Raw genomic sequence first — 16,819 nt, 5'->3', positions numbered from 1 at the left:
GAATGGGAAGGGAGCCAGGGAATGAGCCAGGTGCTAACGTCTGACATAAATGAAGAGGAGTCAGAGAGTTTAGCAGATGATTACCACAGGGGGATAGTGGGTGGTATAGTTGGAGGGCATGGGCTTCCAGAAGAGCTGGGGTTTTTGAGCGAGGGAGGAAAACTGTCATCAGCCATAAGGATCATGAAAAACACCCACTCCACCCCTGGTGGTATGTGAGGAGCGGGAGGGAAGAAACAGCCACCTCTTGACAAGGCACTAAGGAAAGCAGGTTTCAGTTTTCAGTCGGAGCTGTAGCTGGGTTTCTGCATAAGAGGGTGAATAAAATATTCAGAAAGCGGTGGAACGTGAGGAGGATTTGGCAGTTGACACAGCTGGGGTCCCAGGGGATAAAGTAGAAGGGTTTAGGGGCCAGGGGCGTGGCTTTTAGTTTAAGTCAGCAAAGGGATGAGCAGCATCACGTGGGGAAAGAGAAGATGGTGACAGTGGATGACACTGGAGGTTTGCTTCTGGAGGGTTCCAAGGTGGAGAGTGTTCCAGTATATGGTGGAATTATTCTCATGGTCTTTTAAGGGAAGCAGGGAATCTGTTCTAATTTTAACTTTCTTTTTAGAACTGGCCTCTTAAGGAGTTTGTAAGGAGCAGTGACTGCCATTGAATCCTCTCAGGGTGGGTCATGGTAGTGGGGAAATTTGTCTTACCAAGGTCCTTGGGTTTCTGAAGGCTTGTTTCAAGCAGATTGGTTGCTCAGGTGTGTCCCACTCTGGGACCGATAGAAGCAAGGATGAAGTGGGACTGTTGCATTTCCACCTCTCCTAGATGCCAGAAGGATGAAGGATGAGGAACTGTTTGTTGCATGCCTACTACATTACAGGTACTTTGCTTTCACATGGGTTAGAGCATTTAGTCTTCATGAAAACCCTATGAAATTGGTGTTATTATTTTAATTTTAATGGGGAAACTGAGGCTCAGAGAGGTTAAATAATTTGCCCAAGTCACGGGGCTGGTAATCTGTTTGCCAAACCCTTTCTTGTTTCATGTAAGTGCTCCTCCAGGAGCTTCACTTAGCAGGAAAAGGTTGAACTTGCAGGGAGAAATGACTGTCAACCTTATTCATTCCAGAGGATAGTCCTGCCCTGATGGAAACACAGCACCTTTTTTTTTTTTTAAAGCAGGTCATTGATCTGTTTACATGCCATTGTTATATGATTTACAGTAAATATTTAAAATATGAAGTTGCATTCAGATGTAAGGAAGAAATTATATTTCTATGAGGAAGCAAATTCACTCCATTAATAGTTGGAAATTATATAATTTCCTTGAGTATGATTTTTACTGCTATGGAAACAATAAACAAAATTCATAATGCTGTGTTGTTATTAGTAGGAAAGACTGGCAGGAGATGACACATCACACTTGGAGGGGGTTGAGGGAGAGCTGGCTGGTAATGGTTATGAAAGTCTGTGACCCATTTAGACCACCCTGTGTCCCTCTAGGGTTAGGACTGTAATCTTCTGCCTCTAGAAGCTTAAGGGGCCCAAGGTAGACTTTCTCTCCTTTAACCTATAACTTATTTCACTTTATTTAATTTTGCCTTATTTAACACATAAAAGGCCTGAGTCAAAGCTTCTCTGGGAGGAGGGAGATCAGTTTCATAGAGTGGTGCAAAGTGAAGACAGGGAAACAAGAGTGTACATGCTTCCAAGAAGTTTAGCTTTGAAGAGGAAGAGAGAGCAAGGTATGCACCTCAAGAGGAATAAAGGATCCAGGTAGGTTTTGTGTTTGCTTTTGAATGATGCGGCAGTTACGCATGTTTAGATGACAAGAAGGAGGGATGAGAGGGAGAGGTTGAAGACACTGGGACAATGGAAGGAGGTGGGAAGGGACTGAGGTCTCTGTGGTTTGGGATCCACCAGAACATAGGTAGAGAATTACATTTACGTAGGAGGGGACACCAGTTTTCACACTGAAAGGAAGGAGTAAAGGTCAGTAGAGACAAGGCAGTCATGGATCCGAGAGCGGAGGTTCTCCCACATGTGTGATGAGATCAGGAGAAGCAGTGCAAGGAAGACTGGAAGCCAGATTCCTTTTCTGAATGAATGAATGAATGGGGAGACTAAAGGCAGTAAGTGTGGAGGGAAAGATGGCTGAAGAAGCAGGGGTTTTTCAGGAGTAGGGTGGCTCTGTAATTGAAGAGGAAAGTCCTAAGAGAGCTGAAGGAGATTGGTGGTTTGAGGAGAGGGCTATGATACAGTCAAAACAACTGGTGAAGGGAATATTTGATCTAACAGGTGAAGATGAGGGGAGTTTATTTATAATGAGATGGTTTATATTAGTTATAATTCTTTTAGTTGCAAGTGACTGATAAGTAGATATATTGGGCTACATGTTAACAGACTGGAAAAAAATCTTCAGGAATTGGAGTGCATTATAGATCTTAGAAACTAGAACCAGGAATTTGACCTCATCAGGACTCCCAACACATCTCCTTTTTTCTGTCTTTTTTTTTCAGCTTGCTTCATTCTTTCCCTGTTGTAATTGGAATTTACTTACATGGCAGAGAACATGGTCACTTGGAAGTTCTGTCAAAATAATCCCAAGGAGATACCCAGACTAGTCTGGCTTAGTAGCCTGATCATTTCTGGGTCAATTTTTGGTCATCCTGGGGCTAGGGTGGGTGCGCTTATTACTGGAAGGTGTGGAGGAAAGGGTGTTGGGCAAATAAGAACATGAACCACCACAGGTGCTCCAGGGAACATGATTCTGGAGGTCAAGGAACAGGAGGAAGTGGTTGGATCAGGGTGGAAAAATCCAGTAGCGGCATGAACATGAGTGAATGAAAGTAATAGAGGATGGAGTGACTTGTACTTGAGGCAATGGCCAAGGACTATGGAGATGCACAGTAGGAAAAGATTTCTGAAATAATCTCAGCAGACACAGATAGAAGAGGGGGTCTGTAGTTGGAATTTGTTGTGCTTTCGAGAGGGTCCTCGTTCTCAGGAACAGACAGGAAGATGGTAGTAAGTGGTTCCTGGGGAGGGTAACACATGCAGAACACAGCAGTGGATATGGGGGCCACTTCATGAGATAATTGGGCCATTACATCTGCCAGGGAGGCTGCCCAGTAGATTACTTTCACCTGAGGAGAAGGAACTAAGGAAAGCATCTTTCTGTGCAAAGTGCTTTCCTAAATGGCTTCTAACATTAGAAGGCCTGATGCCTCAAGGAATTTGTGACTAGTTGAACTGAGTAGATATCTTGGAGTCATCAAAAATGGTATATGGCTCAGTGCCTAGTAGAATCAAGGTCCTGGGGTGGTGGCCAAGGATTCTTTGGCCTTGTTTCCTTGTTTTGTCAGCCTGTGTGCCCTAAGGCAAAGCCTACAGCACAGATGAAAACAATTAAAATGTATATAGACCGTTTCAGCCTCCCAGGTGTTGTTGATATACATTAGTTTTTTTTTTTTTTTTTTTTAAAGATTTTATTTATTTATTTGACAGAGATCACAAGTAGGCATAGAGGCAGGCAGAGAGAGAGAGAGGAGGAAGCAGGCTCCCTGCTGAGCAGAGAGCCCGATGCGGGGCTTGATCCCAGGGCCCTGGGATCATGACCTGAGCCGAAGGCAGAGGATTTAACCCACTAAGCCACCCAGGCGCCCCGATATACATTAGTTTTAACCTCATATCAACCTGGAACCTAATGTTATTCCTATTTAAAGTAAAATAACTTAAAATTTTACAATCATCAAATTTCAATTCCCAAGATGAACAATGTGCATTTTATCTTACAAAAATCTCACAGTCTTCTGTAAGATTTTACCAAAGAGTAAATTAGGTGTTTTGTGGAGCTTAATTGGTATAAATCAAAGTGAGATAATCATAATAGGTGAGTATATTCTGTTAACAATAACAAGAAAAGTAATAGCAACTAATACTTATTGGGTACCAAGGACTGTGCTAAACACTATGGATATTTAACAATCATAATGGCTCCTTGAGTTAGGTACTGTTATTCCCCTGTTATTCTCCTTTTCTGCAGAGGAGGAATTGATTGGAAAATACTACTAGTAAACCGCTACTACCGCGATGAATGGAATCAGGAGTAGGTCACATATGGGGAAATCCGTTAGTAGTTTATTTTGACTTGGGGCATGAGCACTAGGCTGGGGAAAAGAGAAAGGGCTCTGTCCCTGAGACTGTCTATGATAAATGTTTAGTTTTGTCCCTGTGAAACGAGGCACTTTATCCCTAGGCAATTTATGGCTTCTCCTGAGCATCACTCATAACCACTGGCATTTTCTTTGGTTTTCAGATTGCATCTACATCCTCAAATTAGGACACAAATACTGCTCTGCTAAGTGGAGTGGGGATTAAAAGAAATGAGTGACCAAGGACTAATTCAGCCTGGGTGTGGAAGAACGGTGATGGTGATGTTATTTACCCAAAGGGTGAGTTGGGAGAGGACGGTAATCAGGAATGTGAAATTGTGGATGGTAGTGAGTTTCTTCACATTGATGCGTGGTCTTTGGGAGACAGCCAGGTGAAGAGTTTCTGCAGTTAGCAAAGGATTTAGGCCCGGGGCTTTGGTGAATGACTCAAGCTCAAGCATACATCTGGAAATTGTTCAACATGACGGCAATGGTTAACACCAGTAAAATGGATTAGATCCTTGAGGTGGTGAATGAAAAGAAAGAACAATGTTATTTAGTCTTGGGAGTACCCGTAGCAAAGGGGCTGAAAGAGGATTGGAAGCTTAATTATGTATATGGCTTTTAATAGTAATAGCAATGATGTTCAGAGTGTTTCTCAAACAATAATTTCCTGTGAAGTCTCCATAAAATCTGAATGATGAAACTTTTCAGCCCACCAGATTTTTTCAATCTGTAATCCTAATAACTGATTTATTTTAGGCTTAAATGCTCTTGCAAGGAATGTGCTCATCCAAAGGATAGTATTATTATGAATTATTTCCCCTGAAATTGAAATCCATTAAAAAATACCGAAACAGACAAATAATAAAATGGGGGAAAAAAAAGAGAATAATTATATTAAAGAACTGAGTTCTGAGGTGCCTGGGTGGCTCAGTCAATGAAGCCTCCAGCTTCTGATTTCAGCTCAGATCATGATCTCAGGGTCATGGGATTCAGCCCCCGTGTTGGGCTCCACTCTCAGCAGGAAGCCTGCATGGGATTCTTGCTCTTCCTCTGCCCCTTCCCTCTCTCAAATAAATAAATAAATCTTAAAAAAAAAAAAAACTGAATTCCAAGAAAAAATTGTGTTAAGACTAGCTTCCAGGAAGTCAAGGCAAAAAGTGATCATTGTGAATTATCTACATACCATCCCATGTAGTTTTTGAAACATGGTTAATTATTAGCATCACATGAATGGGTCTTACAAGGGGTCTGGGAAGCTGTGTATTTTTAAAAATTTCCCTGGGTGATTTTGATGATTAGCCAAATTTGACAAATACTAGTCTAATAAAGGAAACATATCAGTTCACAGGAGAGAAAACCTTTTATCTAGCTCTGAAATCAGAAAGGGATTTCGTTCCATGGATACCAAAGAACATTGAATAATAAAATAGGCAATGTCCTCAATAGCTCTTAAAAAAAAAAAAACAACCCAAAAACAAACCCAGAGATTTTGTGTGTATCTCACACTAACCTTTAACAAATAAAAACCAACAACACAATACTAAATTAGAATTCTCTTGATGTAGGAAAGCAATCATCAGGGTTGATAGAAAAAATTGTGTTCCTTGGTCCTCTTCAGAAATTCTGGTTCGGTAAATCTGCTTAGGGCCCAGAAATATGCATTTGAAATATTCAAGTGTCCCAGCTAATGGGACACAAGTGGTCCAAGAGTACATTTTGTGCTGGGAGAATGGACTGCTGATAGTATTCCTGGAGGTTTCAGGTTTAGATGCAGAATTTTGAGATCTATCATTTGTGACAGACATTTTTACCATTTTTTAAAACTGATTTAGAGGAAGGAGGCTGGATTGGCTACTTCCACAAAGTATGCTGGGAAGACTTCCGTGGTACAAAACCAGAGAACTTCTGTTATTGAAAATTTTTCTTCAACCCTGGGGAAAACATGAAAAGCATAGGCTTTTCATGTTTCATGCTTCATTTGGCTCTCGTGTATCTGTCAGTCTCACCCTAAAGGGAGGAAGTGGATACTCAGTGGGTTAAAAATCTTAGGGAATCATAGCAACAAACATGGGAAAAACTAATTGTCTGGTCTTTTGGTTGAGATGCACTTTCCTCCAAACAAGTGCCAAAGATAGCACAGTATTAATATACTCACGCACAGGGGTGCCCTGGTGGCTCTGTCGTTAAGCATCTGTCTTCGGCTCAGGTCATGATCCTGGAGTCTTGGGATCGAGCCCTGAGTTGGGCCATACACTCAGTGGGAAGTCTGCTTCTCCCGTTCCCACTCCCCCTGTTTCTGTTCCTTCTCTTGCTCTGTCGAGTAAATAAAATCATTAAAAAAATATATTCATGCACAAAATAAGGCCATATACATGTATATAATATATACCTTATATAAATAAGGTCATATACATGTCCAGCTTGCTGCAGCCTAACTTATATTTGAAAGGCAATGATTTGGAAAAAATACCGTTTTCTTTAGAAGAGTACTTTTTCGAGGTCATTAGCCACCCCGAAGTTCTTAAAAACACTAGTGAACATAAGTGAGGGAGTCTGTCATATCAGTATTAGCTTTCCCGCAAATTTTGTCGTAAGTAACTTAACGGACAATACAGAGTGTTAGCTGAAGTCTCTGAGAGATAGAGGCAGAGTCTTTTCCTCTTTACATGGGCTAGTTACCAAATCCTAAATTCAGTTTAGATCTCAATAGGAGAAACTTGAACTATGATAGATCTTGAATACTGTACTATATTAGGGCTGGAATACAACGTTGGGATCTACCACACAGTTATAAATAGCACTCTGCTGGATTCCGGGTGACTTCAGGTCTAGTTATCTTTAGATGATTTTCATACTGCAGTGAAACTTTAAAGGTCACGGACGTCTTTGACTCCAGTTCAACCTTAATTCTCCAGGTTCTCCAGGATACTAGGAGCAGGATTTCCTCTTAGGGAAAACTTTATGCTTGACATTTATATCCATTAAGGAATATGAACTTGAAGATTCTTATCCACAGGGCTATGAGAACACTAAATAAGCACGTATCTTTCATTGTTTCCAACTGCTGATAATTTTTTTTTTTTTTTTTTACTGCTGATAATTTTTGCAGGAGAAAATTCTATGACAAAAGTGCTTGCTCCACTGGACTAAGAGTTGGAACTCACCCATTGCATAGTAGCAGGATTTTGACATTAAAATGTTTAGTTTATATCAAACCTTATTTAAACCAAACTTAATTTAAAAATTAAATAGCCCTAACAGGAAAACCATTTCCCAATCTCTTTCTGTTTTTAAGATTCTTTTTCTGGCATTAGTAAAATGCTTATACTTCTATTTCCTGATTTGTTAATTTTAGATTTTATTGACTTTCTGTTATCTGAGCTGATGATTTGCATTCTCAATCTCCCATTTCCTTTCTTCTATTACCCTAGACCATAATTTTTACTCAGTGCTTACATTATTATTGCCTTTGTAAAATTGCAGTGACAGATACTATTTCATAATTATTCCTTCCTTGCGTAGCTTTTGTTTTTTGGAATCCAATGATTGCCTCATGTTTTCCTCACCAGTGTAGTTTTCTATTAACTGGTCATTGTTTCAGTTGGTCAACTAGGGCTGTTGTATGACCACCTAAAGGCTCAAACATACCAGAGAACCTGTCAGTTCCATTTTCCCCTCTGGAAATCTCTCTCTCGGAGCCCCCACTTCCTCCTGCTCCAATTTAGAGCAGGTTTTAGGCACACCTTTGTCTTAGAACTTATTTTTGACATTTTTCTACGTTGGATTTACTCTTCCAATTGTATACCTTTCTGTTTTTGTTCTTCTGGAGTACATTATCCAGCAGTTCCATAAAGGGGCATGCAGATAATACATTTTGAGTCCTTGCACTCACACCATAGATTGGTTGGTTATAAACTTATCGGGCAAATAATTTCCTCCCTCAGATTTTTGAAGGTGTTATGCCTTAATACACACTGTAAAAGGCAGTGCTGTTTTGATCAGACTCTAAGTGATTCCACACCCCCAATCCTACCACCATACCCACAACCCAGAATCTCTTAAGATTTCCTCTTTACCCCCATGGTCTGACATTTTATAATGTTATGACTTAGTGTGGATTGTTTTATCTTTTTTACATCAATGGTTATTAAGTAGACTCTCTCAGCTGAGACTCAGGTCCTTCAGTTCTAAGAAATTTTGTATTTCTTTTTTGATAATTTCTGACTATTTTGAGTTTTTTCTGGAACCCCTAATACTTTGATATTATACCTCCTGGTTTCCTCCCAAAGTCTTCTATCTTTTCCCTTCTGTTTTCTATCTTTGTTTTGTTGTTGTTTTGTTTTCCAAAGACTTTTTCAACTTTGTTTCCCAAAATTTCTGTTTATTTCAGTTATATATTTTTACTTTCTGAAGTTTTTTCATAGAACTGTTTTTCATAGTATCCTGTTTCTTGTTTTACAAATTATAATACTTTTCCTCATCTAAGAATACTAATAATTAAAATATTTTTTCTTACACTGTCTTTTTCTCCCTATACTTGCTTATTTTGTTTTTTCATTTCTGATGTACTTTGGATTTCTGTTTATATTGAGAGATACTGACTGGAAACTGTATGTATGTGTGGGTAGGTGAATGGAAGGTTTGTCAGACGGTAGGCTTCACTGTAGGGAGATGGGCCATTCTGTTGTAGAACCCATATATAAATGTATGTTAAGAATTTTTAGTCTGTACCATTCACTTTCTCTAGAGATGAAATTCCCAATCTTCTACCACGCAGCCATCTGCTTGGAAGCCACTGTTTTGGGGACAGGTAAAGAAAGGGGGATAGACGTTTACTGTTTTTTCTTTATCTTTTTTTTTTTTTTTTTGCCTTTCACTTCCAAGAATAAACTTTGGTTTCTTTTCTGGGGTAGCAGTTGCCTGGCTGTGTAGCACTCAGGTATGTTGCACATAGAAGCTTTCAACAATCCCGCTTTTAGAACAGAGCACTGCCCCCACCTTCTGCAGCACCTGGTGCCTCTAGGCCCCAACCTCTCAAGGGGTTGTTACGGTGAATTGGCTTTCTTCCCTCCTACAGTAATTTTAGACTATCATTGTATCACTGCCCTAGCTCTATCTGCAGTCTTTCAAAATTTGTTTATAATCTGTGCAATCCCCTCTTGCACTCCGTCTTCTCCGGTTTGTACCTTTTAGTGTGTGTTTTTTAAAAATCTATAACTCTGTACACTAATATGTATTTTTTTATTGGCTCTTGGAAAGAAGTAGCAATAAACATGTGGTAAGTCTTCCATAAATAGTACTAAATAGAATTACATTTTCAAAGAATAATGCTTAATGTTTTTTTGAAACTGCCTATAATGTTAATGGATTTTAATGTGGATTTGTTGAGGATTCAGAATATTAACATTTATGAGCAATCTTTCAGGGTAAAATTGGTAATATGCAGTAACAATATGATAATATTTTTGAGAATTTAGTGTCATAAAATCCAATAATGAGTAAAATAAGCATAAACAGCACATAAAAAAAGTCTTCCTTTAATACTATTGACCTTTTTTTGGGCTGCTAAAAACACCTCTGTCCTAGTGATTATCCTATCCTTGATCAAGCTTTCTTATAGTTTTGGTATCTTTCCAAAGATATTTTCTGCATACACAAGTGAATACACTTGTATCTATCCCTCCTCCATTCTCCATTTTAATTCCAAACGTTTCAGAAGGCCCAGCACCAAGGCAGCTGGAGCTAATCAATTCACAATCAATATTTCAAATATTGAACTTTTACTTTTCAAAACAAAGTGTCCTTTCAACCCCTCCCCCCCAAGTGGATTGTGGGAAAAGCCTGATTATGGTACATTTTCCTGCTCCAACAATTCCTGGAAGTTGGTAGCAAGTTTCATGCTGATCCATGCTCTGGTAAGCAAGGAGGGACTTGCAAGGGAGGGGACACCAATGTATAGTACTGGCAGAATTAAGAAACACCTGCATTTGAATCTTTTCTCATTTTCTCTAGGATTTTAGCTTCCCTGCTACTAGCCAACTTTTGTGACTTTTTCTTGAAGTGACAATCTGGAGATATGAAAACACTCCCAGATAACTTAAAAACACAAAAAAACCCTCACAGAAACACACAGAAAAGATTCAGTTTGCATGGAGTTGGTCCAGTCATTCTGTGAGCTACTGCAGAGAACTGTTTTATATACATTGGAAGGAAAGGAAAGCTATTCAGTAAGGAACCAATATTGCTCCAGAATCTTCCTGTGACTCTTCTTTATCTGAGAACAGTTCTCACTCATTCTGGCCACAGGGGTAGACATGTCACCAAAGCTGGGCCAAACGTAGTATGTCATGTTCTGTAGATCACAGAGACTGGCCCAAGGACTGGATAATGAGCCAGTGTAAGTCATTGAGTCCTTCCCCTAGAGTTTTCCAAACTAAAGCTGAAAGAACCACTTTTGCCTGCTGCTGATGGAGTGGTTAGGCTATGAGTCCAGAGCTGCCCGTAGCCGTGTCCTTTGCCATGTGATGAAGACCCCATGTGATGGGGTCTCTGACATGCAAAAAAGGAAATAGGAATGAGAGGTTTGGGTTGTATTGATGGGATCCAAATCTTCGTCCTTGTTCACAAGCCTGGCTCTACCCTTATCCTTAGGTTGGTTCCATGTGTCAACGAAATTTGCTTGAGCTAGTTGAAAATAAGTTTCTGTCAGCTACAGCAAAATATATTGTACCTATTAGCCCCAGCTCCATAGATCAAAGTGCCTTCTAGGTATCTCCCTTTGGATGTTCCTTGGTACTTCAAATTCATCTGCAGTAGAATGCAGCTTTCCTTCCTTACCCATTCTACCTACTCCATTTCCTTTTTTTTTTTTTTTTAAAGATTTTATTTTTATTTATTTATTTGACAGAGAGAGATCACAAGTAGGCAGAGAGGCAGGCAGAGAGAGAGGAGGAAGCAGGCTCCCTGCTGAGCAGAGAGCCCGATGCGGGACTCGATCCCAGGACCCTGAGATCATGACCTGAGCTGAAGGCAGCAGCCTAAACCACTGAGCCATCCAGGCGCCCCTCCATTTCCTTTTCTTTTTTTTATCTTGATCATCAGGTCAGCATCTACTCAGCTGTCCAAACCAGAAACCAAAGCTCTACTAGACTTCTCCCTTTCTACTTGATACCCATCCTTCAAGATCTAGTAGTTTCTTTCTTTCTTTTTTTTTTTTTGAAGATTTTATTGACAGAGAGAGAGAGATCACAAGTAGGCAGAGAGAGAGAGGGAAGCAGGCTCCCTGCAGAGAGCCTGACGTGGGGCTCGATCCCAGGACCCTGGGATCATGACCTGAGCCAAAGGCAGAGGCTTAAGCCACTGAACCACCCAGGCGCCCCCCTTTTTATAAATATTTCTCATATCTGTTACCCTGTCTTCTATTACCTTTGAGACCCCTTCTGCTGGTTTTTCGTTTCTCCCACTGACCAAAAAGGCCCAATCTCAGAATCTTTACCCCATCCACTGTTGAATGGGTTCCCTTTTAGTCCCAGATGATTGGTCTAGCATAGTTACCATAAAGGCTGGTCAATAATATAAGACACAATGTCAGGAAAGCTCTTTTAAACAGGGACAGTGAAGATTAATTACATCAAGCAGGTCCTTTTCTATGAGTCTGAGTCTGAGACCCATGAGGGCTATTCAGTTGTTGCAAAACAGAAGTTGAAGATACACAGAGAGAAGGCAGAAGTGATGACAAGGAGAACATAACTCTTGAGTAAACAGAAAATGTGCAAGCAGAAGCTGTGAATAATCCAAAACTACGGGGTATATTGAATGGAGGATAAAGTAATTGGCTGATATGAGAGAAACAGAGATGAAATTACCATAATGGTTGGGGAAAAATTCTTGCTTTTGAGGAGGGAACAAAGTAAGACTAGAACTGCTCTGGACTGTGCTTAGCCTCTTAATTCCTTAATTATGCATGCTCCAGCCTTTGTGAAGCATGGCTGGATGACAGTACACTGATTCCTGTGAAATTTCTGTGTTCCCGAGCTGTTGCCTATTTCTATGACCTCAAGCCACAAAAATGATCTACTCTAGCTATAGAACTTAGTTCCCCAACTGTGTGACACTCTGCCTTCTTTCTGTTTATGTGCATATACTATTTCTTCTAACTGGAATAATAATTCTTATCTCCTAAATATCTCTAATTTCTTTACCTGGATACCATTTTACTCATCTTTGAAGACTGAGCTCAGGCTCCTCTAAGCTTTCTATAACCCAACCAAATTTAATGGTACTCCATATTACGACTGTCATCTCCATGACTGCTTTTGAGGGTAGAGAAACTTTTGTTCCCTATTGTGTCCCCAGTGCCTGATCCAGTAGCCAGCACAAAGCAGATACTCAATGGATGCCACTGTTTTTGTTAAAGATCAGTTGCCTAGACTCTTTCAAAAACCAGGAAATTTAAGGGCCTTCCGTTATCGTCCCTCATCCAGTAGCTCCAATTGCAGTTGTGCCATGGTTCCTTAAAAAGACAATGATTACAAGGCTTTGTGCAGACTTCTTCAGTTCAGAATGCCCTTCTCTTCCCTGTCCCCTAACTCCTTGCAAGAACAGAAGTAGGGAGACCAGAGTTACGGGATTTTGCAGTTGTCAGTGAAAGAGAGGATGACTGCCTGGATTAAGGAGCACTGGTGGTATAAGAGGTAGAGTCAAAAAATTCTAGAGCTGGAACAGTCAAGAAGTACTTGAAGAATTGGATGAGATGAGGAATGGGGGCATGTCAAAAATAACTACTGTGTTTTTCTGGTTTGATCAACTGGCGTAGTCAGAGATAGGAAAGAATGGAGGAGATGCAAATTAAGAGGTATCTCAACATTTACATATATAATCAGAGTTCTTGTCTAAATTTTGCTGATATATGCTATACTTAGGAAATGGGAATACTGATTTGTTTTTCTGGGTGGTGTTGGGGAAAATACTTAGTTATTTTTTTAATTTATCATTTTAACTATTTTAAAGTATACTGTTTGGTGGCATTAAGTACATTACATTGTTTTATGTGTCATCATGAGTACCATCCATTTCTAGAACTTTTTTCATCTTCTCAAATAGCAATTCCTTGTCCACTAAACACTAACTGCCCATTTCTCCCTCTCTCCTAGTCCCTGGCATCCACCATTATACTTTTTGTCTCTATGAATCTGACTACTCTAGGTACCTCAAATGGGAGTATAGTATTTGTCCTTTTGTACTGGCTTATATCACTTAGAATAATGTCTTCAAGTTTCATCCATATTGCAGCACATGTCAGGATCTCCTTCCTTTTTAAGGCTGAATAATATTCCATTGTCTGTATAGACACCATTTTATTTATCCATTCATCTTTCAACGGACACTTGAGTTTCTTCCACCTTTGGCTATTATGAGTAACACTGCCATGAACCTGGGTGTGCAAATATCTGTTCCAGTCCTTGTTTTCAATTCTTTTGGGTATATACCAGAAGTGGAATTGCTGGATCATATGTTTAATTTTTGAGGAAGCACCATAATGTTTTCCATAGCAGCTGTACCATTTTATATTCCCACCAGTAGTGCACAAGAGTTCCATCTTCTCCACATTCTCCCCAACACTTTTATTATTTTTTATTATAATAGCCAACCTATTAAGTGAGTGAAGTGGTATCTCATTGTGGTCTTAATTTGCATTTCCCTAATGATTAATGACATTGAACATATTTTCATGTGCTTACTGGCCATCTGTATATATTATTTGGAGAAATGTCTATTTAAGTCCTTTGCCCATTTCAGAATGGAATTATTTTTGTTGTTATTATTGTGGAGTTCACAGTTATTTTGTAATATGAAATGAGTTTTAGGAATAAAACAGGTCTCTAAGGCATGAAAACAAGTGTTACATATAGTATGACAATGCTAGGGACCTTGGGAAAAGGGGCAGAAAAAGATAAGGATGTGAAAAAAATGTGAAAGTTTTAGCTTTAGTAAAGAAGTAAAAAAAAGGACATTCTCAGGATTCTGAGCTCATTTTAGTACAGTAGTTTGGCAACCTTATGAGTTAAATAAGCATTGCTGGCTACCCTGAGAACCTAACCACTATATTTAAGAACACTACTTGTATAAAAAATGCCCTTTCTTAACAAATCTTCTAGTTAAAAAAAATAAACTTTTGGTATATAATTCATATATATGATGACTGTTCATATACTACAATCTAAACTTGAAAACTGTTAGTTATACTAATGGATTATAGAAATAACTATCATATAATGCTTTTAATTAGGAATTTAATATTTTTTAATTACCGTAAGTTGATATTTATGAATCATTTGTGAGATACCATTATAAAAAATACACAGGATAAGAGCTACAGAACTAAAGCCAAATCATAATACAATTGATAGAAACATGAAAACAAAGCTATTATCTATAGATAGAAATAAAGAAGGATTACATAGAAATCTGTTCTGTTAACTGAAGCAGCTGGAGAAAACACTATTATTAGCCATTTGTAACAGATAACGAATCTCCAAGAATAATGCCCAGTGTAACTTAAATAAATTTTATGATTTTTAAAGTAACCATAAATCTGCTGAACTTGGATAAACTGTTGGAGTCTGAGTTTTCAGTAAAATGTTATAACACTCGGATTAGATAAATAACCTATATTATATACGTAAAATGTAATATATATTTTAGAAGAAGTAAGATATTATTTTAGAGTATATCTAGGGTTATTTTCAATGTTCTACACTCTATATTCATTGTAAATAATTGTAGTTGAGAAAACATACCATTCTCTAAAAATAAAAACAAAAAGCTTTCATTAATCTGAAACTAAAGATTAGCCTTCCATTTCTTGTCAGGATCCGTGTTGCTATCTGTGGAAAGAAAATTAGAGAGTAAAAATTTAACAAAAGATAAGCAATTGATTTTAAGTTATTTTGTGGCTAGAAATTCCTAAAATAATTTTGTTGCTTAATATAAAGGTGGTATTTTTTTGTACATATAAAAGCATTGCTGAAGCTTCTCCACAAAATTCAAGTTTCGAGCTTCTTAAAGAATTAAACTTCTATAAAGATTGTTAATTTGCTGAATTAATCTAACACTAGTAAACACTTATAGAATTACTGCTTTAATATTTTTGAGTTTACTACCTTTACTACTGCTAAAATGTTTGGCTGTTCCCAAACCTTCTGCATGTGAAATTCTTTGTGGTCTTGTGGTAGGGAGAAGAGAGGCTATCTTCCTGTTACATGCCTTTGATTGTAGTTGTGGTGGGTAAGAACTTCAACTCCTAAGCAAAATTCCAATTCCTGTGGGAGCTTTAGCTTCCAATTTGTGGTCCACTGGCCTTTCACTACTAACCCTTCGTAGTGCTTTTTTCTCCTTCTTACAGTGACGTTCAAGGAAGGACTCTGGTGGGTGTTATTTTTCCTAAAAGCAAACTAGTTTGTTAAAAAAAAAAAATTTTAAATGCTGGTAATAAAATAATTGAAATTTGGAATTATACTTACATATTTTTCCTTCTTTTTCTAATTTTTTCAAATGAAGTAAGACATTATGTTCAGCCATTTTATGTAAATGCTTAGGAATATTCTAAAAGAAAAAATGACGGTGAAAGATGACATTTCTTTTTTAAAAAAGAATGAGTTAATCTTGTTGAAATTATTAAAACATGGAAGAAAAGGAAAACTTTAACTTAAATACATTTTTATATAGGAATAATCAAAGTGATTTCACTTTGTATCTGTCTTGCTTTATGCCACTCTATTTTTGTCTATGTAACTATATATAAAATAGACTGTAAGATCTATAAAGATAGTAACAGCATTGGTTTTGTTCATTACTGTATACCCAGTGCTTAGCACTGCTTAGCACATAGTGGGAACTCCATATTTTATGAATGAATAAATAAACAGCTGTAACAATTTTTCTAGAGTTTTGATGGTACTATGGACAATTGGCCCTATGGTTTACATATTAGGTTACATGATAATATCCTTGTACATTTCCCTTGGTTATCCTATCTCTGTCATCCTTTAGTTTTCATCTGGAAACTTCCTTAGACTTCTCTTAAACTTCATGTTTACTTACATTGAGTTGTATTGTTGACTCACTTCTTACTCAACCAACTTAACACAGCAACATCACACATTATTGTTCCCCAAATATAAACTTCCAAAACCAAGCCCTCTCTTAAGCTCCATTACCACATACTATATCCACCACTGTGATCTTCTATATCTAATTATGCGACTCCTCTAAGATCCTTCAGTGGTCATGCCCAGGTTATTGGCTAATGCCCATATTTTTTAGGATGGTAGTCAAGGAAGGCTACCATGATCTGATCATGCCTGTCTTTCCTGCCTCATTTCCTGGGACTCCTTTCCTGCCCATCCACATATGCATTCTGTGCTCCAGTCATATGCAATCTCTTTGTGGGTTTTCAAACATATACAATATACATATACAATGCTCTTTTATTACTTGCAAAGCATGTTTTTCCTTCTGTCTAGAATGACTTCCTCCTGTACTCTGGCTTGGAAAATGCTTACTACTTCTTCAAAACTGGTTAAATAAGTTTTGAAAGCTTTTCCAGACAAGCCTCGATATCCTGCATCTTCCATCAGGTGAAATTTATTCCTTTTTCTTTTATAC

General features: G+C 38.3%; 1 protein-coding gene across 4 annotated transcripts in view; it reads right to left on the bottom strand.

Moving 5' to 3' along the window:
- Nucleotides 1-5,144: 5,144 nt before the first annotated feature.
- LACTB2 (lactamase beta 2) overlaps nt 5,145-16,819 on the bottom strand; it is a 34,604-nt gene continuing 22,929 nt past the window's right edge. Inside the window, exons 6-8 of one of the 4 annotated variants that reach the window (XR_006820748.1) lie at nt 15,676-15,757; nt 14,953-15,595; nt 5,145-6,466 (exon numbers count right to left, since the gene is read on the bottom strand). Coding sequence is in view for 2 of the 4 variants with exons in the window: in XM_046022391.1 (XP_045878347.1) it covers nt 15,596-15,757 (162 nt within the window). In the remaining 2 variants the exon portion in view is untranslated. Of the gene's footprint in view, nt 6,467-14,440; nt 15,758-16,819 lie in introns of those variants that run through there. The other 3 variants (XR_006820742.1, XM_046022401.1, XM_046022391.1) reach the window with 3 other exon arrangements.

This window comes from Meles meles, chromosome 1, assembly GCF_922984935.1.
Source record: "Meles meles chromosome 1, mMelMel3.1 paternal haplotype, whole genome shotgun sequence".
Lineage (NCBI taxonomy): Eukaryota > Metazoa > Chordata > Mammalia > Carnivora > Mustelidae > Meles > Meles meles.
Note: the sequence above shows the minus strand (reverse complement) of the source record. Positions and strands in the feature narration are given on the sequence as shown.